Source organism: Hippopotamus amphibius, chromosome 15, assembly GCF_030028045.1.
Source record: "Hippopotamus amphibius kiboko isolate mHipAmp2 chromosome 15, mHipAmp2.hap2, whole genome shotgun sequence".
NCBI lineage: Eukaryota > Metazoa > Chordata > Mammalia > Artiodactyla > Hippopotamidae > Hippopotamus > Hippopotamus amphibius.
The window spans coordinates 39412286-39438039 of record NC_080200.1 but is presented as its reverse complement, the minus strand read 5'-3'; the positions used below and the strand labels follow the sequence as shown (position 1 = coordinate 39438039).

The 25754-nt window shown below is 40.1% G+C and overlaps 1 protein-coding gene across 3 annotated transcripts in view; it reads right to left on the bottom strand.

Annotated features, from left to right (window-relative positions):
- Positions 1 to 2289: 2289 nt before the first annotated feature.
- LIFR (LIF receptor subunit alpha) overlaps positions 2290 to 25754 on the bottom strand; it is a 76109-nt gene continuing 52644 nt past the window's right edge. For all 3 annotated transcript variants that reach the window (XM_057708250.1, XM_057708251.1, XM_057708252.1), the window contains 9 exons: positions 25047 to 25117; positions 22503 to 22716; positions 20350 to 20529; positions 17578 to 17679; positions 16824 to 16991; positions 12906 to 13067; positions 11723 to 11816; positions 9988 to 10066; positions 2290 to 9603 (listed from right to left, as the gene is read on the bottom strand). In XM_057708250.1, coding sequence (XP_057564233.1) covers positions 8980 to 9603; positions 9988 to 10066; positions 11723 to 11816; positions 12906 to 13067; positions 16824 to 16991; positions 17578 to 17679; positions 20350 to 20529; positions 22503 to 22716; positions 25047 to 25117 — 1694 coding nt within the window. In that variant the 3' untranslated portion in view covers positions 2290 to 8979. The remainder of the gene's footprint in view (positions 9604 to 9987; positions 10067 to 11722; positions 11817 to 12905; positions 13068 to 16823; positions 16992 to 17577; positions 17680 to 20349; positions 20530 to 22502; positions 22717 to 25046; positions 25118 to 25754) is intronic.

Genomic DNA, 25754 nt, shown 5'->3' with positions numbered 1-25754 from the left:
TCTTTCCATCCTTGGAGACTCTTCCACAGGTGCGTCACCTCGCTGTGAGATAACATTTCTAATATCTAGGGAAACACATTAAACTGCTTTTTCTTTCAAGGCACAATTATTTAAGGAACATTCATCGAGCACTTGTGATGCAGCACTCTGCTAAGCTCTGAGGATGCAGCTGTTCAGTTCCTGTTATCAGATGACGCCTTAGGATTGCACTCGGAACTCACAGAGATGGGGGTGCTGGGAAGGCAGATGATGGGGCTCCCAGGGTGCTGGAAAGACTTCTCTGAGCAGCACCACCTGGAAGATGTTACCCCAGTGAAGAAAGGTGAAGACTACCGCATCAGGTCCCGTGGGAAGAGATTCTGTGCTTTATTGAGCAGACCTCCTGCTGGCTAACTCCCCTCTGGGTACCTGAGAGATGTCACTAACCTACAGTGCACCTAAGCTGGCTTTAAGGCATTGACATCTTTAAGGTGCTGGTCAGAAGGTCTGAGGTGCTCCTGAAGTTTCGCAAGGGATAGAGGAGCGTGTAACAACCTGACATCTGTTCTGCTGGCAGCAATTGTGTACAGTACTTGGAATCCCTGCAAATGTGCAAAGGTAGGTTATTGAGACCCAGAGCTCAGAGCTGAGGACAATGAGATGAGAGGTGGAGGAAGTTCCCCGGGGTCGCCCAGGTAATCAGTTGTGGTGAAACCGGCCAGGAGCCAGGGCTGTGCAGCTCACACGAGGTAGCCACTGCCCAGGACGTAACACCTGCAGAAGCCACATGAAAGGAAAGGAGCCACAAATGGTGACTGAGAAAATCACACTCTAGGTACATCTCTGAAGAGCGTGCATCATCTGCACTGGTCCTTGGGCAATTTGGGACGAGGAAGGGCCACGTGTTCTTAACCATCTGCTTCCTCAAGGCTTCGCGCCTCTCCACCAACTCAAGGGAAATGTGGGTAGGGGGTGTGTGCAAGGCCTCTAGAGCCTCTGAAGGCTGAGTCCAGAGTGAAGACCCAGCTTTGTGGGCAAGATCAAACTGGCTAAGGGCAGGCGGGGGAAAAAGGTTTAAATGTGAGCTGAGACTTGAAATTGTTTCTCATCAAGCAAACACTCAGGGACGGATAATTGTGAGCTCCATAATTACCTTGTATTTATTTTAACAGTTGTATTTATTTTAACATGATTTCCACTTAACAGTTTCTATCAAAATCATCCTTAAAAGCTTTTCTTGTTTTCTTTAATCTTCAAGTAATCACTCTGGGATAAAAATCATCTTGGGTTTAATACCAGATCAGTTCAAGACACCTCTTGTTACTTCAGCTTTGCTGGTTCTTGCAGACTGAGTAAGTACTTTTAATTCAATTCTACTATTAGTCACTCTGGGGGGAGGGTAATGGATCAAATTTATCGGCCACTGAAAACCAATTTTACACAGGCTTTGTGTAATGAACTTGAGTCTGTAAGCTAACATTTTAGTGTGCTGTTGAATACTATACCTTAAAAAAACAATTATTCATACACCTCTATTTTGCTTTCCCTTAATAATTACATCATCCCTCTCTTTTTGACCCTTTCAAACTTCCTGGGATTGATGGTGCTATATACATTTTGGCTCAAGAATTCACCATCTGGGAAACTAGATATGAACTGAGGTCTCCGTAAAGGACAGACCACATATATGAGCTCTTCTAGTACTTAAATACTAACATGTGTTTCACAATTAATTTAAAATGGGTCCACAGTTTCTTCAGGTTAAATACAGGGCTGTTCATAACACATCAGTTGTTGCTCAGGGTGAGCAAAGGCTACGTAAGACTAAAGACTTAACGTCTCCCATTATGAAATTCTATTGAAGATTACTTCATACTTTAGAATTACTGAGATTTTGCTGAATCAATGACTATTTCCAAATTCAAAAACTTAGTAATAAAATTTTGATATATTTCTAGAATCTCCAGAAATGTTTAGGGTCTCCTCAGAGAAAATAAATTAAAAACCATACTTTAAGGACCAGTATTTATTTAGCATTTGTTTTATAATGTTGGATCCCCGCTATTTGATTATTTTTTTGATAACTTGTCTGGTAAATACAGATTCAAGGGAACATATGCGAGGTTATATCGATGTCATAGCAATATATTAAAATATTAATTTAGTCAGAGCCTTATGTGATTGTTTTCAGAACCACTGTAATTCTTATTAGAACCAAAGCATTAACAAAAACAAAGCAGAAGCCACTTCTCCTAAGTGCTTAAAATATAAAATCCCCCCAAATAATGCCCAAATCTGTCAGTGTAAGTTGTAAGAAAATATATTTATTTTTTCCATGACAATACTATGATAAAATTGTTAAATACATGCATGTTTTAAAAACAAACATAAGTAACATCTTTAGAGTTAACAGCCAAGCATACTAGTTTTACATTTAAGGTGTCTTAGTAATAGGTTGCTTACATTCTATGTTCTTGCTATAACCGTGTTTCCCAAAAGATATGGAAACTAAATTCTGAAATTATACAGTGATATAAGATGTCCAAATCTTTCCTTCTAATAGCAACATAATCTCCAAATTTTCATAAGGCAGAAAATACTTCAGTTGTTGTTTCTGTAAGTGGAGTTGTTTTATTTCATATTAAACTCAGAATTCTGTGAATCAGACTGAATCACACAAATACATGGCAATCTATAGTTTGCTTCCTGCATATGTATATTTAAATGTTTCCTGATATGATTAAGCACGATTTTGAGGACAGAACATCACAACTGATCATTCAGATTGAGAAAAAAAGTCTGTAGTGGTAACATTGTAAGAAATGAAAAATGAAACAGTTTTGGATTTGCAGTTTCTCCCTATCTTTCAGCTACATTTGCACACACCTGACCAAAGAAAAATTAGTAAACAGTTACTAGTATTTATAAAAAACTGAAAAATATTTAACATATAACATCCCCTTTAAAAAAACACTCATTCTACAAACAACCTTATAAAAGACAAAAACATATCTGTTCACAGTATGTGTATTTTGTAAACAGTAATTCACTATAATGCAATTTTGAAAGTAAAAAATGGTAACTTCCTAGCATTGTAAGGACCTCTGACTTGTGGCTGGCTAATGAAAGTGAAGGAAAGGTAACACACTTCTACTAGGAAAGTTGAGTGCTCTAAAATGACTTTACCTTTGGACATACCTTAAGGTGGCACCATCTCAAATTTAGGATGTCTCTCTATCCAGGCCAGTCTTTTTCAAGCAATTCTGAATTGAAATGTAAGAAAAAGCCTTGCTCCTTTTGGAGAAAATAATCGGATAAAACAAATCCCAATCCCAGGGTATCATATAATACCTACCCTTCCACAACAGTAAATGGAACAGGATTTCTTTTTGTATGTTGTATTCATAATGTATTCACATTTTTTGAAACATTATGTTGGAAGGAAAAAATTAAATTGAAGGATATATCAAATAATGGGCAAAAAGTATTGAAAATCAAACTGGGGACAGAGTAATTTGAAAAAAATTTTATGAGGATCATTATTCAGTATTGTTTTCTACAATAAACTACAAAAAAAACGAATGTTAAGATTAAACCAAGTTAATTTATCCATGTTTTTTAATTAAAATTTCATTACCACCTGGAAATCTCTTGATCTTTTATAATATACCATCGGAATGCTTAGGAAAAACAGTAAGTTCAGAAATTGAAAGTTACCCATTTAAAATGGAGTAATTCTTAAGGGAAGTATGTTTTAAGTGTATGAAGAAATTCAATACATTTAAGTGAGCCATTCAATCAGGTACACAAAGTATTTCTGGCTTAAGTGCAGCTTAAGATCTCTGTTGTTAGTTTTTTTGTTTGTTTTAAAGTTCTGATTGGCTCCTGCAAATCTTACAAGATATATGTAAATGTAATAAAGATCAATTCCTTATCAATTAAACATTCATTTTCCCCCATTCACATCTCCCAGTTTTTAGGGTATTCAGTTATAGCAACCAAAAAGTAATATGTTATTACTGTTTTGTATTCGGTTACTATTCAATCAGTCACAGTTTACTTATTTAAGAGCTTTTGAATTTATTGTTTCTATGTCTCTTCAACTAGGCACTTACTTGCAGACAGGAAAAAAAAATTCAGAGGGTTTCCCTCTTAAAAACATTACTTTTAATTTTCATAAAAATTTTGCACAGTTAGGATTTGTCTTGCACAGGTAAATTCTCTTGATAACATGGACCCTTATAATCCAAAATATTAACATTTTAACAGGGAGAAACAAATGCTACCCATGATTTAAAATGATAGAATCATGTCATAACTCAGCATCATAATTATAGGGATTTGGATATATTCAAATCACACACCCTGAAATTTCATCATATTCATTAAAGCCTGACATTTCAATTCATAGAATGTTATCCTTTAATCCATTACCAGCATTAAAAATAGTTCCTTTGTATCATAATTAGCATGAACATGGTCATGTAATAGTTAAGACAAAAGTACTAACTGAAAAGGAATAAAAATTTCACCACCCTATTGAAGTAAGAGGTTTAAATATTAATAGCCTTGGTACATAATCCATGGAGGTATAAAGAGGCCAAATTCAAAATAAGTCATTTCCAATGACATTCTAAGGCCATGTCTAAGAGCTGCATTTCCAGTAAGTTTAGTCACAAATCATTTTCTTTTGTGAAAGATTTTCTTCTGGATATGAAAAATAAGACGGGCAATGGTACCACGAAACTTTGTTTCAGCAGGAAATACCAGTTTAAAATAAATTCTTTGAGAAAGAGTTTATCAGGAGAATGAGAGCTTCTCCTAGTCTGTTAAGCTCACACATCAGTGTGTTGTTCGTTTGCTAGAGACACTTGTTGTTTGGTACGAACGTGTCCCACCCTTGTGTACCCATAAAATAAAAAGATACTGTGACTGCTTAAAATTAGGTTGGAATAAGATATTTGGTGATGCTTTTGCATGAGTCTTTCTCAAGTTTTCATTCAAACTGTGGAGTTACTTCTAGGGTAGATTTGAATCTTCAAGCCAATAGTTTCAGATCTACACAAGCTAGATCTTGACATATAGCACCCTTCAGGAAAACTCTGTTGAATCTGCACATCCTGAGATGGAACTAAATCAATAAAAAACTGACTGAAATTTCCATTATGTGCCTAGTCTTAGTGATTAGCTAATGATCCCACAGTTGACTTTTGAGATGCCCAATTTTATACTTTCAAAATAAGGGGGAAAAGGCATTTTATAAAAGACACAAATTTTAACATGGTTCAAAACAGAAAACAGTAAAAATTACTTCAGATTAAATAGAAAAAAAAAGTCTCAGCAGATTATGTGCCTGAGTTGTAGAAAACTTTGAGATAATATTTTCTGCATGTTGACAGGTTAGGGGAGTACTTTCATTTCAAACTATCATAAAATTGATTCTAAATTCTAAATTCTAATTTAGAATTCTAAATTCCTTTTGGAAGAAAATGTTCTCCTTCACTAAACTACATCTAATTATTCAAAGACAGAAAGGGCTGTACTGGACGGTATGAAGACAATTAAGAAATTACAGGACTAATTTCCAACAAGAATACAAGTTGCATGAAGGTTTAAGAATGTGACTTTTACCACAGTTTGTGAGTGCAAAAGGACTAGATGTTCTAAATGCAATCCTTCAGATCCACGAGCTGTGAAAGCAATGCTGGTATGGAAGATGAGGCTGAAACTTGTGCCCTTAAACTATTTGATGAATGGCTGCCTTTGTGTCTAAGCTGCAGGGACAAAGCACCTCTGTCACCTAAGCACATAAAAAGCCAATGCAACTATCCAGATACTTGGGCCACAGTGTCAAACCCAGGCTTCTCTACAGGTTCAGGACACTGAAGGCTTCAATCATATGTGGAGGCTGGCCCATGCAATACGGAATTCACAAGGTCTATCTAATGTCAAAAGCCAAGCTGTCTTCCAAGAATACTTTTATGTTAAATATGTTTTATTTAAGATGGCCACTCACAAGAGAAATGCGGTCACGATGACCTCCAGGATCTCCATGCCTCACAAGGGAAGCTTGATTTCAAACTGGCTTGTGATAAGTTAACTGGCTTGTAGGAAATGTGAAAATCTATCATTTACACAGCAATAATCAAGACATAATGGGATAGATTTCTACTTCAGACATTTAGAATTTTCTAACCAATGATTGAGCTTTAGTTGGAAACTTTAGTAGGAAAGAGGGGTTTCTCAATTATTCTCCCAGTCAGCAAGGGCTGGAGGGAACACATCTACCCTCCCTTTCTAAGCAGCCTTTAGTTAGCCCTCCTCCACAAAGAGGAGCTGATCTGACTGGACAGAGCAAGGCCCTATTAGACCACCTTTCACCTGTGCGCATGGTCCTGGCACTGACACAGTGCACGCTCACCAGGGTCTCCAGTGCCACAAACAACTGGATATGTAACAGAGTGTGTCTTCTCTCTCCCTGGCTCCCTCCCCGCACCCCCCCCCCCCCATCCCCACGTACCCAGGTGGGGCGGGGATTGGGAAGTAATCACTTCCCATCTGCAGAGCAGGTCTGGCTGTCTTCAATTCAACGGGGAAGGGTAAGGAAACCTGTTTTGACCTCGGACCTAAACCACACTCTTTTAAGCATATCACGAGTTACATGGAGCCTGCCCAGACCAACTGAGCCAGACTCTGCTTCTCATTAACCCAGTGACCCGTGTGTGGACCTCCAGAGGCAGGGGACACGTGAGCTGCACTCTGAATTTTTTTCATGCAGAAAAAGCTGTGAAGTCTTGGACGGAGTGGGGGGACTCAAAAGCCCCAGTGATATTCACCACTGACCAAAAAAATGAGTTGTTATGTAGGTTAGACAAGGCTCTGGATACAAAAAATGGTCACACTGAAACGCATATGCATTAGTGACAGAGATCAAACAATCTCTTCTGGCTTTTTCCCATTATCTCAGGTTAGTGGAGTTTATAGCAATAAACGTCCACCGTGACCAGCACTTATCCTAAAGAGACGAGGTACAGGATCGACTAGTTTCGATGGGGAAAAAGGCATGAGTTAGGGGCAAGAGGGGTGTGGTAGCAACAAGCTTCTGCAGGGAGAGAAGGCGGCCCAGGTCTGCGTGTCTGGGGTGGAAGCAAAGGGAAGGAGGCCAACAGGGGAAATAAGAGGATGGAGCAAACTGGTGGCTCTGGTTTGATACGATTTTCAATGCTGAAAACTTCTGTGAGCTACTGTGTAGTTTTACTATGCTATTTGTACACATAATTAATTGTATTTCACTCCACATGTTCATATATCAGGAAGCTCAGGAATTTAATTGAATCCCAGCAATTAAAATTAGGATTCATAAACAGAGTATCTATTGAATAGATTTTGCCCCTTGTCACCCTTGTTGTGGCTTTTTTCGACAACATGGCTTTTACAACAATACATTATGGGCTAAAAAAAAAAGTAACCAATCCATTATGTGCAAACACATTACAGAACCTCATATGATTAAAAAAAAAGGCATTTCTTGACTTCTTCGGATCTTCCAAATTTTCAAGCACTTTTGCCTTAACTCTCAAAATACATAGACAACCTGAGGGCAGGGGAAATATACACTTTTTAGATTTTCAGTTTGCTTTTCCAAGAACCACATTCATTCTAGACAACACTTATGAAAACCAGGGGTGGGCAGAGGATGCTGTGAGGACACGACTCTGGAGAGCTCCCAGAGCAACTGCTGTACCTTCAGTACAGGGATGCCCGTGGAGTCAAAGCTGTCTTGTGACATTCCACGTAAAATAGCCCTTGAGTAACTGTCCCTGTAAGAAGCATTATCTTTTTAGTTTTATATGTTAAAATTTAAGGACTGAATCAAATAGTCTGGACGGATGATCCTTTAAGAGGGAGGAACTGCTAAGATGCGCGATGAGAAGGAACACCTGCTAGAAGGTGTCAGAGACCGTCACTGCCTGGGCAACTGGGGCTCAAAGCATGGTCTTCTCAGGAGGAACTGAGGCCAACCCGAACCATAAAGACAGCTAATGCTGCCAGGTATTGCTTAGTAGTCGTCTCAAATAGTAAGTCACTGGAACTATATGTTTATGAATAATATTGAATTTGCTCATATATTTATAAAGCTGACACTGTCACCAAAACAAAACAAAAAACACATTTTTAAAAAAAAAAACTTAAGATCTGTAGTCTTAGAAATTTAGTTTTAAATATTAGGGCCACCTAATAAGGAAAGCTAGCATAAAAGCTAAAAAATAATGGAACAGTGTGAAAAACCTACCAAAGCAAGAAAACATGATTCTGATTTGAGCTGGTCGGTGTTACGCTCGTTTTCCAAGTTTGTACCCCTGAGAAAACTGTTTGATAACCATTATACAGTAGGCACAGAAATCAGCATACTTTATCAAACAAAACACTAAATAGCTGTTGCTACTGATACATTAAAAATTATATTAATTTTCTTAAATGCTGTGGATAGTGAATAGTGTTAAAAGTTTTAAAATCTGTGCTTGGTTTTCATCTAGAATGGAGCAAATGTCAGGCAAATAAACACCATCTGATACTCTGACATTTTTCTCCCTTGCCTGCAAACCTGCTTGCGATTCCATAAAGTATATGCATGAGAAAACCTGATGAACAACAGAACAGAATACAGCTGCTGTGGGGTTTGTTTTGCACACGTGGACCAGGCAGTATTCGTTACTGAGACGCTTCTTGAAGGCAGAGCAACGTGAGAACTCTTTGGCTCGAATCACAAACAGCTCCAAATCGTGAGTTGTGTGGACCGAATTTCTGAGTTACTGTACTTTGGCTTTGAGACCACATTAAAAGCACATTAACACTTTTAGTGTAACTTACACGAGTGAAGTCCACCTCACTAGCAACACTTCACAGGATCCCTCCAAGGCGCCCAGTGCTGACGCAGCAACTCTAGCAACGGGAGCTTATTGAGATGGCGGACTGCAGTGACGGGAGGGGGGGACACTGTTAATCATTTGGTTTGTTCTGAAAAAAGTTTGTAAAGGACCACCCTCCTCCACTAGATTTAGGAGAATCTTCATCTTTGGGAGGAATCAGAAATTGTCGGGAGCTGATGGAGCACGGACTTCCAAAGGAGACAATCTCACTGTTGCTGTCTGTGGACCGAGGTGAGTCTGGAGATACTAAGTTCCAAGTATTTACATTTGCCTGAGGTCTGTAACCTGCAGTTTTATCTAAGTCATCATCTGCAGCCAGATCTTCTACAGTAGAAGGAACAGGGAGGCGCATCTGTGGCTTATAGCCTGTCCCCCCTACAGGGCCATTCTCGGGTTCTTCCTCTGGTTTTGCCTGCGGCTGGTACATGGACTGGATGTCAATGTAAATGACTTGTGAGGCCCCCCCGCCTTCGTCTGCTCCTGGGTTCGCTATCTCTTCCTCAATGACTGGTGGGCAATAGGACACAACCACGTGGTTTTCGGGTTCTGCATCAGAGCTGTCTTCTGGCCGCTCAGCTACTGGAGAAATAATTTCTGTATCCTCTATTTTAGGAACTGTTGACCGAGTTTCCAGAACCTCGACGTTATTTGGGGTACAAGGATTCATTTCCAATGTTTTAAGAGCACTGTTTCCCTAGAAATAAATTTTAAAACAGGGATTAGGGATGCCACAAAAAGCTGCTGCAGTGCCCCTCCTACAAAAAGAAGCATATTTTACATTTTTTTTCACAGCTGTTTATCAAAATGTGTCTCTACTATTCTGTAGTGCATACTAGAGCAAAGCTACATTTTTTTTCTACACATTGGTATTTTCCACGCTTTTAATAGTAGTGAAAAAAAAGAGCATGTACAAACAATTTAAAGTTAATAATTTTAGAAGTTCGGCAGATGTTCAAACACTGCTATTTTCTCAATACATTTCACTCTGGATGACATCGACATGTTAAATACTTTTCACAAAAGACTAAAAAAAGAAACTCAGTACTTCAAAGGTAAACATAAGAAAATAAAGGATTACCTCACAGACACTCTTTTGAAACTGTAAAGCTTTACAATTTTCTGGATTTGGAATATCAGGGTAGAAGGTTTCTTTAATCCTTTAAATAAAGATGATTAAACATTTAATAATGATTAAGATTATCAATTAGCCAATAAATAAGTTAGTAAGTTATCAGGCTTATTTTGACATTTCATATGAATACGCCAATGAACATCTGAGATAAAAACGGATGATCATTTTCAATGTGATCAGTCACTAGAGCTTTCGATACAATGCGCTGAGAGGTTCCTATCTGAAAAGCAGAAACAGTACCTCTATATCTAGAACTACATATCCTATGTATCTTTTGGAAATGGAAAGCAAAGAATTAAAACGGTGATTGTGCTATCAAGTCAAAAGTCAAATACAGGTATTTACTCATCTAACCAAAATGTTCATACTGCAGACTGGATTCAGCTCAGGCAACTACTGGGAATATGTTTGCATTATGTTATTATCTCTACTGCTCAACACAGGCTCTGGACTATCAGAAAAAGGAAGGCTATTAATCTGGAGCAAAAACTAAACACAAACACAAACAAAATGTGCTTAGTGCCCTATCATATTTAGAGCTGTTAAAAAAACTGTATTTGTAATTCCTGCAGAAAAAAAAGGTGTTAATGTAAGTTCAAAACGCTCTAACTTCTAAACTATCTCATTTTATCTTTTTTTTTGTATTGAAATCATTGTTAAAATATGATCTTGGGTAGTGAGAAGATGGTTACCAGAGTATTCTAATAGTTCTTAACTATTACTATTTTGATTTATAAGCCAGGATTGCTAGAGTACATTCTCTTCTTTATGATGAATGATGGCATTTTTAAAGCCAGTAAGGAGCGTCTACACATGAACACGGCCATGTGCCCCAAGCCCAGCTCAGGACAGCTCCTGCTGGCCGACTGCAAGGCACTTCTCTCCTGAGCCCCGTGCTTACCTCACCTCGGCTCAGCTCAGCTCACACCACTCACCTGGCCGCTGCCCCCGGACACACACGTCTTCTCACCTTCTCCAGAAGATCAAGCTCTTTCCAATTTCTGGGCCCTCACAGAAGCTATTCTCTCTGCCGGGCACATTCCCGCCCCTCTCCTTCCCCTTCGGGACGCTGCTCCAGCGGAACCCCCACAGGGAAGCCTGACCACCTCCAGTAACGTGGTTCCCCGATATTCTCCTCGCGCCGCCCGCCCGTGCCCTTCCTAGCACCCACTCACACTCTGTACGCATGTATTTATTAAATGCTTATAGGCTTAGCATCTACCCTCCCCACTATCCTAGAAGTCTAATGATCATTCTTACTTAGTTCACCACTATATGCCCCTTCACATGGGAGGGGGCCATTCATATTTGTTGAATAAATGAATAAATGACCAGATTTTCTAAATAGGTCACCAGGACAAGTGAGACCTCAATCATTAAACTACATCTAATCTTGCATATAGCTATTGGCCTATTTATGCCTGTAAATATTTTTTAGTACAACTGCTATTATTTTAACTAGTAAATACAATAGGGAAAAATTTACACTTTTACTTTGCTAATTTTAAAACCTTTAAAAAAAAAGTGCCATGTTCTTGCCTAATATTAACTCCAACATTAATTCTGACCAATACAAATATTTTTTATTACCTAGTTTCCACCAGAAAGTTGTACTTATTTTTTAACACAGAAACTAAATAACCATGCTCTGAAGAACAAAACAGCAAGAGTAAATCATTACCATTCTCGTTTCCGATAGCAAAGGATACTCGTTACCACTCCAACAACGACGGCCACTGCCACTGGGATGAGAATGGCAATGATCAGTCCCACAGCTGCAAAGAGAATATTGCAGATATTGAAGTCACCACGTCTAGTACGAACTATAGAATAAATTCATATTATAAATATTTAAGTCAGTAGATTATTTGAAGACAAAACAATCCTAACTGCTCTGGGGAAACTGAAAAACTTAAAATATCACCTTAGAAAGTACTGTAATCACTTCTATACTCACACTTAAGTTCTTTAAAGCAGGGCTGCTCCACCTCGGCACTACTAACTAACATTTTAGGGCAGATATTTCTTTGTTGTGTTTTGCAGGGAGGAGGCTATCACATGCACTGTAGGAAGTTTAACAGCATCCTTGGGCCTCTAACTGCCAGATACATGTAGCACCAACTGAAAATGTCACCAGACATTGCCAAGTGTCCCCTAAGAGGCAAAATCACCCCCAGCTGAGAACCATCTTCCCATGGTCCTTTATTTAAGGGCATGTATGACCTCCAGCCCAAGGCTAGAGAATAAGTCCATGCTCAAATGAAAGTTCTTTGCTACTGACATGCTAGTCAAGTCCATCACTCTTCTCTACTTTCCATCTCAAATTTATGAGTGTTGTGCTTTACATTTTTAAAAATATTTATTTATTTATTTGGTTGTGTCAGGTCTTAGTTGCGGCATGCATGTGGGATCTAGTTCCCTGACCAGGGATCGAACTCTGGCCCCTGAATTGGGAGCGTGGAGTCTCAACCACTGTGCCACCAGGGAAGTCCCTGTGCTTTACATGTTTTTTAAAGGCTACTTTTTACACTCTTCCCTGGATATGTTAAAAATCAAAGAATATTTCGGGTAAAAAATTTTAAACAGTTTAAACTAGTTGACCATTATACAAGTTCAACATGAACTTAGAACTCCAGACTTCAGATGTACCCTTAATTCATTAATTTCTTAAGTATGCATTAAGAAATAACTGGTAAGAATAAATATAAAGTCATCTCATGGCCTTTCAACACTGCCCTCCACCCAGTATAAAAGTGTAACACAATGTGAAATTTAAAAAAGGGGCATTCCTATATAAACAAAAATCACTAGAAACACAATGCACTTAAGTACGGAAAGCAACTCAATGACAACATTTAACTCACAGTTTTCCTTTGTCACCACAAACATGCTCTTCTCTGGGCCCATCCCTCCATCCGTATAGGCTCGCAAGACCAGATGGTAGCTTGTTTTACCTTGGAGATCAGCAATTCTCAGTGTCTTCTGGGATAAGTCAGTAATATTCTTAACCTTTATGTCATAACGACCTATTTTTAAAGTGAAGAAGATTATCACTGATCTCTATACCATTTTAAACACATGGTTACCCAAACCTGTCACACTCACCTCCTTTTTAAATGAGTCTGAATGCTGGTCCCCTCCAGGGCCAAGGCCCATGGAGCCAGCCAGAGCCATGTTCAAGTTCTACCTCTGCCAGGCAGTAGCTATGTTATCTGGACCTATTATTTAAACGCCTCTGAACCTGAGTTTTTCTAACTATGAAGCAGAATATCACGACTTGGCTCTCAGGGTTGTGTGAAGTTTTCATGCACATTCTCTAGAATAATGCCTGGCACGTTGCAGGCAGTCAATAAAAGTTTCTTTTCTTTCTGTTAGCAAGAGCATGAGAAGCCACCGCAAACAAAACCCACTGCAGCAGGGACACTGTCACACGGGCTGATCGTGCCTGAGAGGCAAGTGAGAAACTCAAGGGAGCAGGAGCACAAATCAGCACAGAAGGCTCGGAGGCAGGCGGGAAGCGAGGCAGCGCACTGAGTTCCACAATGAGACACCAGCGAGGATGCCTTAGAACCATTTTGAAAGGAAATGGGAAGAATTGTTTAAACTACTAAATTATTTTTAAAATTTTAACCAAAGTAATGCAGTTCAATCGTTTAAAAACTAAATCGTACCATACGGCTAATAACATAAAGTAGCAGTTCCCTGCCAGCATCTTCCCCCACCATAAACAATCACTTCAAAATCAAATTATCGCTTTCTCTGGGTATTTACTTCCATATTTTGAAATAAACTCAGGTTGGCAGTGCTTGATTTTTAAATTTTAGACATTAGCTCTAATACACAACCACTACCCCTTCTCCCCTCAACCCCACATCATTCACAGAGAAACATCAAAAACTTGGGTAAATTCAGTGTTTACATTATCATGATCATGTAAATGTGAATCACTGCCAAGACAAAGTGCTTGGTAGTTTGCTTTTCATGCTTCCTTTCTTGTTTTCCTGTTGTTATAATTTCTTTTCTTCCTTATTTGCTTAATGCAGCCATTACTGATTCTTCTCACATCCTCCAATGAATATTCAATATGATTTTCCATGTGGTCCAACACAACCAAATCCCAGTGCTGTCGCCTCCCCCAGCCGCCCCACGCCCCCCCAGGCTGCTTCCGGGGGTGTCTTCTCTGGACTGGAAGCCTTCTAGGTGCTCTTGTCCTGGAACTCCCTGCCCCCGTCCCTCATTTCCTCGTGTTGATGCACACTCTTCTAGTAGCTTCTGGAGAAGGGATACATGGGGGAAGTAATATGTGCAGCCTTGCGTGTCTTCATTCTACTCTCACAGATAGTAGTACAGATACTGTTGTATCTGTAGATAGACTGGCCAAGTACTGAATTTTAGGTTGAAGATAACTTTCACTTAGTATTTTGAAGATGTAGCTGGGTATCTTCTAGTATGTTACATTGTTGAGAAACCTGCTACCATTCTTATTCCTGGTCCTTGCACAAGAGCTGCTTTTCTGATTGTTTCTAGGATTTTTCTTTATACATTAGGTGCTCTGAAAATTCATGATGACATACGTCAGCACAGATCTTTTTCTCTATTTATTTTACTGTGCCCTTGACGGCACCTTTTACTGTACACACTGAGGTCTTTCAGTTTTGGGAAATTTTCTTGTGCTATTTCTTGGATCATTTCCTTCTCTCCATTCCACTCTTTTAACAGAACTCCTATAAAGGAGGACAGTGCATGCAGGTCTTTGACTCAAGCTCCAACTTTCTACCTTTTACCTCCAAGTCTTCTCCTTTGCCTTTGCCTCATTTTCAGAAGAATTTGCCCATTTTCCATTTAATTTTTCTACTTCTATATAATACCTTAAAAATTTCTTTGATCATATTTTTAATTCTAAGGAATTCTTAACTGTCATCTGTTTGCTCCTTTTTATAACATCACGTCTTTTCAATAAACATAGCATACCTCAACTATCCAATGATAATTTTGTTTTAAATTTCTCTGTTTTCCCACACTGCATCTGTTCTCTTTGATTTCTCCTGGTGTCTGTCTTGCAGGTTACAAGCTTTCCCAACCATCGGGTTATCCCTGGCTGTTCATCATGTTCGAGAGTGAGCCACTAGAAGGCTCACTGGAAGCCTGGTGTGCAAAGGTGGGGTTTACTGCTGGGTGGGCTTCACTTATATCGCTGATGAGGAATGACCAGGTGGCTTCCTGCCTTTTCACTGGGATCATCCCCCAAATATCAGCATCTTTTATGTCTTTCCTCAGGAACCATTTACTCGAATCCTCTTATCCCTTGCCTGGAAAACAGGCCTAGCTGAAGATGTCCTATTAACTGGGTGGGAAGGAGGAAGACGGAAAATCACACGGCTTGCTACAGTGTCCCTCGTCTGGAGGCTCTCTGGTTCTCATGCAGCGGAGAGGACACTCACAGGAGCTGCATGAAGCTCGTGTAGGACTTGGGGGTTCTAACTGCTCCTTACAGACTTTCAATCAACTCCTGCTGTTCACCCCAGATTCATCCTAACCAGTGGGCTCCACTTCTGCCCTGCAGGATGGACCAAACGACGTCTCACTGATGCCCAACTGTCCACCTAGATTGCTGCACCCTCCACTCCTTTAGGTCACTCGGCCCACTTCTGCACCCCAACATTTCTAAAGCATCTTTCTTGCCTCTCTGGTTCCCTTGTCTTTGTGGCTCTATGCGTTGCTGGTGGTGTTGTTTCTCTATTTTACTCTAACTTTAGTGACCAATCCACCCTAACTAGAAGTCTACATGCTAGAATTCCAATTGGTTCACGTGTAAAATTTCTGAGCATGTGAGGGAAATTACACTAGACTCTGGATGTTTGCAGAATCTGATATTTAGGGTTTCCCTCAACTCTGCAGCATCAGGAAATGCAGGACTTGGTGATCCGAGGGAGGCGCACATTTATGCAGCTCCTCTCAGGAGGGGACTCAGCTGGGGCCCAGGTGGTCAGCATCTTCCCATGGCATTGCTGTTCTCTACTTGTCAGACGGGCATTAAATAATTCAAGTGGTTCTTTCCAAGGAGAGGTCATTAAGGAAAATAAAAGCTCTCAAACTGAAGAGATGATATGCTTTTGTTCAGCTATGAATAAGAAGCATCTGACTTCCAACAGAAATGTAATTTAGGGTTTAAAGCCAAAAGTCTGTGTAAACATTTACATATTTATAAATTTGAGGATTCTCAAAGGTCTCTGGACATACACTGACCGACTGCCAAGGACTGGCTGTGCTTTTTAAGGTTTAATGCATACACACATCCCCAATCAAGTCAATTAAGGTTCCCAGCTCATCAATGCCGTGACTGACTGCAGACGGCTCTCTGTCAATTAAAAGGAGGACCCAAAGCCATTCTTCAGGTTCTGGAGTTTTCTCCTCCATTAGTACAAATACAGGAAGACTTTTCTCTTTAAAATAACTGTCATAAGATGCTATGCTATGGATCATGCAAGATTAGTAAGAGATGCTCTCCATCCTGGGGGCTCACAATCGAAGGCCTCAGAATAAATGATTTGAATGATTTCTGAAAGGCTACATGCCATTTATCACATACTAAAATCTTAAAAATCTCGTATTCATCAAATGATTGTGTTTTCACTTCCTTATTTTTCAGACAGTTTTGAAAATCAGTATAAACTACTCAGTAGCATTTTCTTTTACCTTTCCTTTCCTCTTTTTTGTTTTTTTTTTTGTAGTTAATACAGAACTTCTAAGAAACAGTACACTTATTCTAGTAATTTACTTACTTGATTCTAAACTGCTAATCTTAGATGTGTCACTCTCTCCTTTTTCAAAGTAAAATAAATACCCTCTTAAAAAGCCTCTAAGCTCTTCCACAGGAATTTCTTCCCATTTCACTAATATCGAATCTGCAGACGTATCCTCAACAGTAAAATTTGGTGCAGCAATTGGAGCTGTAAAAGGAAAAAAGTCAATAGCTAAAGGAGGGTTTACTAATACAGAGCAAGGCATTAAGGTTTAATGAGATTTCTAGCCTCAAAAATAGCTAAACTTGGAATTAGGACTTTATTCTCTATTTAACCATAAGCTTTCACAGATATTATCACAAACACTTTTGCTGTGAAGATATAAAGGCAGAAGTTACAACTTTCAGACATAAAACATACCTAAGGAGGTAACCTATGCAAAATCTTTAAGTGGCTACTAGAATAGACTTTACTCATATCTCCCCTCTTTACTGATAGCCTTGAGTAAGTTAATAGTTTAAAAAATTTGTATAAGTGTAAATTAAGTATTTTTGACATCCAAATTAAGATTTAATTTTCTCAATGACAACAGTAAAATTGTGAAATATAAACATTAAACAAATGAAATAATAAGTAATTATAAATAATTTTAGTTATAATACAAATTTTTTTTCTTCCTTGAACTAATAAACATCTCAGTTCAATCTATTTTTAGAATTCAAGCTTAAAATTGACATCTATTTATAATTGCTCATTACCTCGAACGCTAAGAAAACTTACCCATTTAACTTACCCAATTCTTCTACATATCCAATTATAGAACGCAGTAATTGATATCCTTGATTTCTGCACCCATACAGGAAGAAACTGTATCTTACACCTGGTCGAAACTGATCTACGGGATGAACACAATTGGTAAACTTTCCTAATTACATATTACTATGAATATCTATTTTAGAAACACTGAATTTATAATAACTCACTTTGAAATTCCCAAAGCTAATTGTAAAAAGGTTACAGAAAATACATCTACATTTTCGAAATTGGTAAATATTTAGAGTGAAAGTTGACTCAATAAAAATTAAACAAATTTACTTCTGTTGTAATGAAAAGCTTAGTATTATAACATGACATCACCTTGAAGGGGAAAAAATGGTAATCAAGGCTTTCATTTTGTTCCTTGAAATTAAGCAATGACAACTTCTTCCTAGATTTGGTCCAAGGTCAGTTTTTTAACCCATCCCAGGTCCATATCATGCCCCTGAAAAGCCCTTCCCTAACTAGTGTTATCTGTGGGTTGGAAAGAACCCACTGCTCTTCCCTTGTTCCAAGAAGCAGATACTAAAATTTTCACTCTACCTTGACACTTCAGTGTTAAAGGAAATGGGGCCTTAGAGTCTCCTCCTCTTTACAGCATCAGCATTCACTGCCCTTGAGGTAACCCCACAAGACATACAGGAGAAGCACCTTAACTCAGATTCAAGTTAATCACTTTTAAACGTGTCCTCAATACAATGCAACGTGTGTAAAGTGTCAGGACCACGGAGGTGGACCTAACAGGGCCCCTGGCCTGGAGCAGCGGGCAGAGAGGTGGCAGGACAGATGAGGATGGGTAACCGTAAGGCCCTGTGTTAGACTAGAAGGAGTAATCACAACCTGTGGCCCCTTCAAAGAGGGACCAAGTGAGTCTAAGAAGATCAGAAAAAGCCACCAAGAGATGATATTTGAACAGTCTTGAAGGGTACTGAGTAGTTCACCTGCAGTGATCAAAGAAGAAGACACTGCCTGGGGGGGAAACGACAGCCTACAGGATTGCATTTAATGTGTGGAATCCAAGTATTCTAGTGTGCTTAAAGCACTTGCTCTCCGATTCGGACCACAAGCGGTCTGCAGGCTCGAAAGTGAGACGGTCACCTCTAAAATCACTCTGAAACTTTTTTTGGGGGGGCTGGGGACAAGTATACTTGAGGTTCTGATTTTACACTGCATGTATGTTACTAAATCTGTACCTAGTTTTATGTTATGATTATGTATACCAATATTCTACAGGGTTCTTCCACCTGAAAAAGAAAAAGAGCCTGAGCGGTTAGAGAATCAGGAATGTGTCTTGAGATCATAGAAGAGAGAGGATAGTTGAAAGAGTGGGTGACGGAATAAGAAAGGAATAGGAAACGTGCCTATTTTGGCCACACTCTGTCCTAGCAGCAACAAATAAAACACAAAATCCCCAGCCACTTAAGGCTCTGAATAGCTCTGAGTTGCTTTAAAGTTAAATCCTGGTGTGATCATTTAAAGTGAAATCCTACTTTCGTGACCTTGGGCAAATTCCCAACTTCTCGGAGCCTTTGTTTTCTTAGCCCTTGCAGGGGCCTTTGTTCACCTGCCTCAGCATCAAAAGTCCTCCTTCTCATCCTCTAGGTCCCCAGCTTAAACTCATCCCAGGTATGCCATCTCCACATCACCCCACCCTGCCCCAGTCCATTCCGATTATTCTCAGAGCCCAGGTGACAAAGGAGGTAAGAGGGGTGAGAATTTATACAGAGTACATTACAGCTGTGCAAGGCTCGGGCGGCCACACACGTAAGCGACAGAAGCTGTAAGAAAGGACAGAGGCGACCAGCAAGGTCTTGGCCAACTACGCTCGTGAAGGAGTCTGGCTGTATTCCAGGTAGAACTGGAAAATAATCTGAAGCCACACGTAGGAACCCAATCAACGGGGCTCAGCCTCACCACGGACAGTGAACACAGCGAACGCGCGCAGCGTGTTCCTTGGGAGAGAGGGGGTGAGCAGCTGCCGGCTCTCCTGCACGTCACTCACACACGCGGGAGAACCCGCAGGGGGAACGGCATCAAGAAGCTTCGCTGCCAACAGCTTCCAGAATTCCCACGGGCAGAGGCACAATCCACGCTCACCAGTTACTCAAAGGAACAGTGATAGTGGAGAGAGGCCTCAGATTCCAAAGGACAAGGCTGGTTCAGCCTGTAGGTGTCTGCTACCCTCCTGGCTGCATGGTCTCAAGGGCAACCCGCCACCTGGGGCTCGCGGCTCCTGAGCAGTCGGGCCCTGGGAGCTGCCCCCCGCCCCGCGTCCCCTGGCCTACATCAGCGTAACTGCTGACGGACGCAAGTCCCCTGTGCTCAGTAACCTGGGCCCTGGGCAAACAAGGGCAAAAAGATGGTGAGTGAGATCCTTACAATTACAAATAATGCTGTGTTGAACATTCTTAGATGTAAATCTGTGCTGCTCGCAGAGTATTTCTTAGAATAAATTCCTAGACAAGTAATGACTAGATCAAAGCCTATGAATTGTTTCACACACATCCTGCCAGAAAAGCTAAACCAATCCACACCCAGCCCAGTAGTAAAGGGGAACAGTCACTGTGTTGCAACCAGTCACTCCATGTGCTGCTCTTTTTAAAAATATTCTTTTTGGTAGCACACTGTGGTGTATACAGAAGTAGAAACATAATGGTGTACAAGAGACTTACGTAATGTTAGAAACCAATGCTACCCAGTAAAAAGTAAATTTTAAAAATATCTTTAAAGAACTTTGAGAGACACTTACCAGATTCTATTACAGTTTCAGTGCTGTTTGAAGGGACTTTTTTCCAGTCCATGAGGCAGGGTTCAGACCGAGATGAGTTACACCATTTAATTACATAGTCGCAAGTCATGTTGGGGTCATAATTCCAAGTGAGGAGAATCCCTTTTCCCATTCCAACAGCCTGCTCTATTTTGAGATCATCTTTAAGAAAAAAGGGTATTTTGCTAATGGTTTTAAAGTAAATCTCATGAAAATGGGCAAGAGTTATAAAAATCACTTCCCCATACAAACACTGTAAAATAGTGCTAAACTAGATAAACCTTTAGCAAAGCTTAGAAGTGCTGCTCTGTTGTTTTTGTTTTAACTATGGCAATTACCTGTTCATATAGATTAACTCAGCAGCTGGGAGTGAGTGAGTGGGGGAGCCAGCCTCTCTCTGCTTTTCAAGGAAGACTGCTACCCCATGGGTGGGCCGAAGGGATTCTGGGGACAGGACAGGGATGATATGTGATGGGATGAAACGCTGTGGGGTGGGATGGCCGGTGTGGGCAGAGAGGGGAATTGTTTCACACACAAACTGCCAGAAAAGTTACGGAGGCGTGAGGTGCAGAGGCTGGAGGAAGGGGCCGCGGTGAGCTTTGGTTTCCCCATCCTGCCAGATGTCAGCCTAGGCGATAAGGGAGGCCCAAGTTTGGGAGTGAGGAATTAGTGTGGGTTAGGACAGCATGGCCAAAGGGAGAGGGAAATTTTCCACAGAAATAGTGGAAAGAAGTAATTTCTCTAATGGATGTATATGTAAGAGTTCAGTAAAAAGCCATGGAAAGGTTTTCTGAACAAAATTTGTGTTCATAAGCAACTACTACTGGACACAAGACACCAATTTGGCTGGGAATACTGAACACTTAGGATACGACAGCTTCTTGGCTCAATGTGACTAAAAATCACAACATAAACCTGGGCTGAGGTTTCAAGGCCTCCAACTTGGGAAATTCTCGACGCACGATGATTTGTGTCTGGGCTTTGGTAACTGTCTGAGAGCTGATGGCCAGATCATTGTTAGTTCTGTAACTTACTATCTCCTGATGGACACAGGCAAGGTAAGAATACAGTTCCTGAATTAAAAGATAACATAGCTACTGCCCATGACTGTAAAAGCCATTAAATACCTAATCTACATCAGCAGGTTATCTTGCTCTGGACGTTCACATCTCTCCCTTTTCTTCTTTTTGCCTCCACACCGCTGCCCGCTGCGGACCTCTCCTCTCAGTGTGCACTGCTATCTGGGCCATGGCCAGTGCTGTGTATCCCGAAATGTACTGTATGTCCCCACTCCCTCCTTCTAATGTGCCCACGACTGACTGACACAAAGAACCACGTACGTAACAAGCAGTAAGACACTGCCTCAAGCAAGAACTGAAAAGATACTTAGGACCCAAAGTGGACCCGGTTTTCTTCCTCTAGGAGTGGGTGGTCACAGAAAGATGCCCACGTGTCGGGGTGAGACAGCAAGGCGGGGCCAGAGAAGAGGAGCTAACTGCAAGAAGAGGCAGGAGTGGCCACTGAAAACTCATGGCTCAAAAAGCTGTCAAGGTAGCTGCGGAGGAACGGACGGGCCATGGGTGGGCCATCATATTTGGCAGGGCCCCGAGGAACTACTAACTTTACACCACAATTGTTTTTTAAAGCTTACACTGAAGACCTAATTTAGACTTTATGAAGAGTTTCTTATCAATAAAGGAGTCCTACTAATAAAGAATGTCTTATCAACAAAGCTGCCATTTAAAATGAGTATTTGTTCCTGCCTGACAGTTTGAAAATAGCCGAGCTGACGTAGTATCAACTGTCACGGTCTTGGGGAGAGCTGTGAAAATGTTATCTGCATAAACTGTTAACATATTTCTAAGAGTAATAACTACCATGGCTCTACAACATTATGGGTTAAAGCAACTGGGTTTAGTAATTATTTTATCCATCACTGTCGATGCTTCAAGTCAATACGAATGACTGCTGCCTCTCAATGAACACTTGACGTTAATCTGCCTGGTCCTCCTTACACATCAGCAGCAGCAGGGGATGTGAGAAGAGAGCTGACATGTTTGAGAGCAAGCAACACCTCTGAAAGGTTTCACCTCTACTTCTTGTCCTCATACACTACTTTACTCTTAAGTACTCACCATTTGGAATTTCCATGCTCGCTATTTTAGAAGGTGGTGATGAGCCGACAGAATTTTTGGCCACCACGCTGATGATGTAGTCATTTTTATCAAGTTGTATCTCTGCCTTGTGTTGAGGATCCGGAATCTCAGAAAGGGATTGAGTTTCCTCCTCTGAGGAACATGATACATTATAGGAGAGTATTTTTCCATTAGCTTCATTAATGGGTAAAGGCTATAAAAACAGAAAAATAAATTCTGTTACAAAAATCTGCAAAGAGTGATTATGTAACAAGGCAAGGCCATCGAGTCTAAACTGGACACTCCGCTAATCCTAACAAAGTAATGTTAGAAAAGATGAAGTCGTTAACAGTGCACAACACAGATTTAAAATCCACAGAGACCTGGATAAATCAGGAGAGTGATGCTGAAGAAGAACTACACTTGTTGTAAGCAGTAAGAACACACAGAAACATAAAAATTCAGTAACAAAACAGTATTTAGCCTGATATTTTTCAGAAGCAAACCAAGAAAAGTGATGAGCAGCACTGCTCTACTTAAAAATAAAAAAAATATTAAATAAACTTTTAAACAGGTGTTATTTTCTCATTTTAAAATAATACTTGCTCATTACAGAAAATGTGGAAAATATTAAAAAGCTGGAAGAAAACAAGAAAAATCTCCCATATTTCCATCTCTTACTTTTATACTTTGATATTTACTTCAAGTTGTTTCTCTAGACGGAGACTTTTATTAACATTGTTTCAATCATACTACACAATTTTATATCTTTTTTTACTTTCTATAATACACATTTGTCCATAATAATACAGTTATATACATTTTAATAGCTTTATATTTCATGTAGCATTTTTTAACAGTTTGCTTGAATATTCCTTAAATAAACGAAATTTAAGTTGTTCCCAATTTTCCACAATACTAAAATGAACCTTTTGGTACATTTTTTTTTTCATGGTTAGGATTAATTCTTTAATGTGGGTTCCCAAAAGTGTACTTACTGGATAAAAGGAAATAAACACTCAAACTGCTTTATTTATATAGCTAAGCTGCTTTTCAAAACAACTGCTCCAATTTATACAGCAATGCATGTGACCCTCTGGTCCAGACTGACACTGACACTCATACTCTGCTGAAGACACTGCTCCAACAGAGGTCCCTGGTGGCTCTCCGGTGGCCTGGTCCAGTGGGCACGTTACCACCCTAAGACTTGTGGGTTTCATTTGATACTATTCATTCCTTTACACATTCCCTTCCCTTGGTTTTTGCAAAACTCTTTTCTACTGGTTTTCCTGCCCCTCTGACCTTCCCAGTCTCCTCTGCTGCAACCCCCTCCTTTGCTGGTCCTTTATATGCAGCCGTCACCTACAGTTCCACTCTTGGCCTCTTTCTATCCTGTGTGCTTTCCCTGAGTGATCCCACTTATACACTACTCAAAGCTATGTCTTTAGCTCAGACCCCTCCTGAGCTTCAAAGCCTTATATCAAACCACCACCTACTGAACTGTACTCGGACAGCCTGCAGGGTGGTACATGTTTAAAAAACTCAGCATGTCCAAAGCAACTTAACGTCCCACCCAAACATGGCAGAACCATCAACTAGTCACTGAACTTAGAATCTGAATCGCTTCAATATTTTTAATCCTTGGTTAACCATTCATCGAGTTTGAACAATATTCTGAATTTCCTCTACACTGAAGTAATTTATATAATCATTACTGTATCACTGTGAAATCTGAGAGACAACCGAGAGTAGCCCGGGGATTTGCTAGTCAAGAGCAGGGGGCGCACAGTCACATGCAGACAGCCTCAAAGCACCGGAATGTGCACACAACTCGCACACAGACTTCAAAGCTTTCCTTTAAAGCTGTACTGATGTGAAACAATAAAATCAATGGTTTCACTTTCAATAACAAAATTTACTATTTAAAAGAATCTGGTTATAACTGTTCCTGTGAAATCTGATGAAGAAAACAACTGTTCATGGTTTTGATGTTCATAAATCAGATAAAAAAATATAGCAACAAAAACATTTGCTCTGGTAAGAAAAAGCTAGTAAAACATAATGCAATTCATATTTTATGTAAAATTTTAGTAAAGTATGTAAAACTTTATAATTATCATATTATAATGCAATTCACTTGGGGGACAACAAATTACACATGATATGCATAAAAAGATGGTTTCCTAGTCACTGAAGAGAAAATGCAACATAAACACACGGGATTCTAACTTGTGGTTTCCGGTGCATTTCTGACTAAAGTGAGAGACATGGAGGTCATGAAATCCCCAGTCCTTTACAGGCCTCATGAAATCAAAGTAAAGAATGCTCAGCTCTGAGACAGAGATCCTCACTGCAGTGACTGTGCTGCACCCTCAGTGATGAGGGACCCGGGGCTTTCAGAAGCCAGGCTACGTTCTCAGCAATAATGTAAACTAAGCCAGTCTGCGAAATCCTGGCTCCCTGATAACCCAGGTACCATATGGAAGTTAAACAGTTTAGCACAATAAAGTTATTTAAATATTCAAGGAAAAATCAGATATTTACCTTCCAATATATTATTAAATTTTTTCCATCAGAACTCCACTCTCTCCAAGTATCTGGTCCCTTTGAAGGAACTAGAAAAGATATTTAAAAGTTAGTATTTGAAGATGCACACTATGTCAACTGATAAGATCAATAATTGGGATGGTGGTGTTTGAAAGTTTTGTCTAGGTTTCTGAAATTCTCAAAATGTGAAGCAGTCAGTGGCTTCCACTTAGAAAATGGAGCAATGGAAAAGCTGAGCTCTGAACGTCTGCAAAGCACAAGGTCCCCTACAATGGGTTAAAATCACCCTCAAGTCCCTCAGAGATGGGTCAGGGGCTACCTCTCCACCTCACATGCTCCTATCTCTCCTTACTAAAGCCACCTCTGGTTACATGCTGGCTTCCTGGCTATTCCTCAAACATGCCAAGGACACCTGCCCCAGGCTTTCTGCACTTTCCATGCCCTCTCTTCCTCTGCCTAGACCTGTCCTCCTCTGAATTAACCATGTAGCTTCCTTCACCACCTCCTTTATATCTCAGATCAAGTGTTATTAGTGAAGTCTTTTCCAGTGACCCCCCCCCTCCCCAAACCACCTAGCCTTCATTCCCTAGCTTCTCTCTAGGTTTTATTTTCTCCTGTGCACTCACCGTCACCCAATACACTATTACATATGTTTTTAAAAACTCATTTCTAATCCTCTATTCTATAAACCTTATGGGCAGAGAT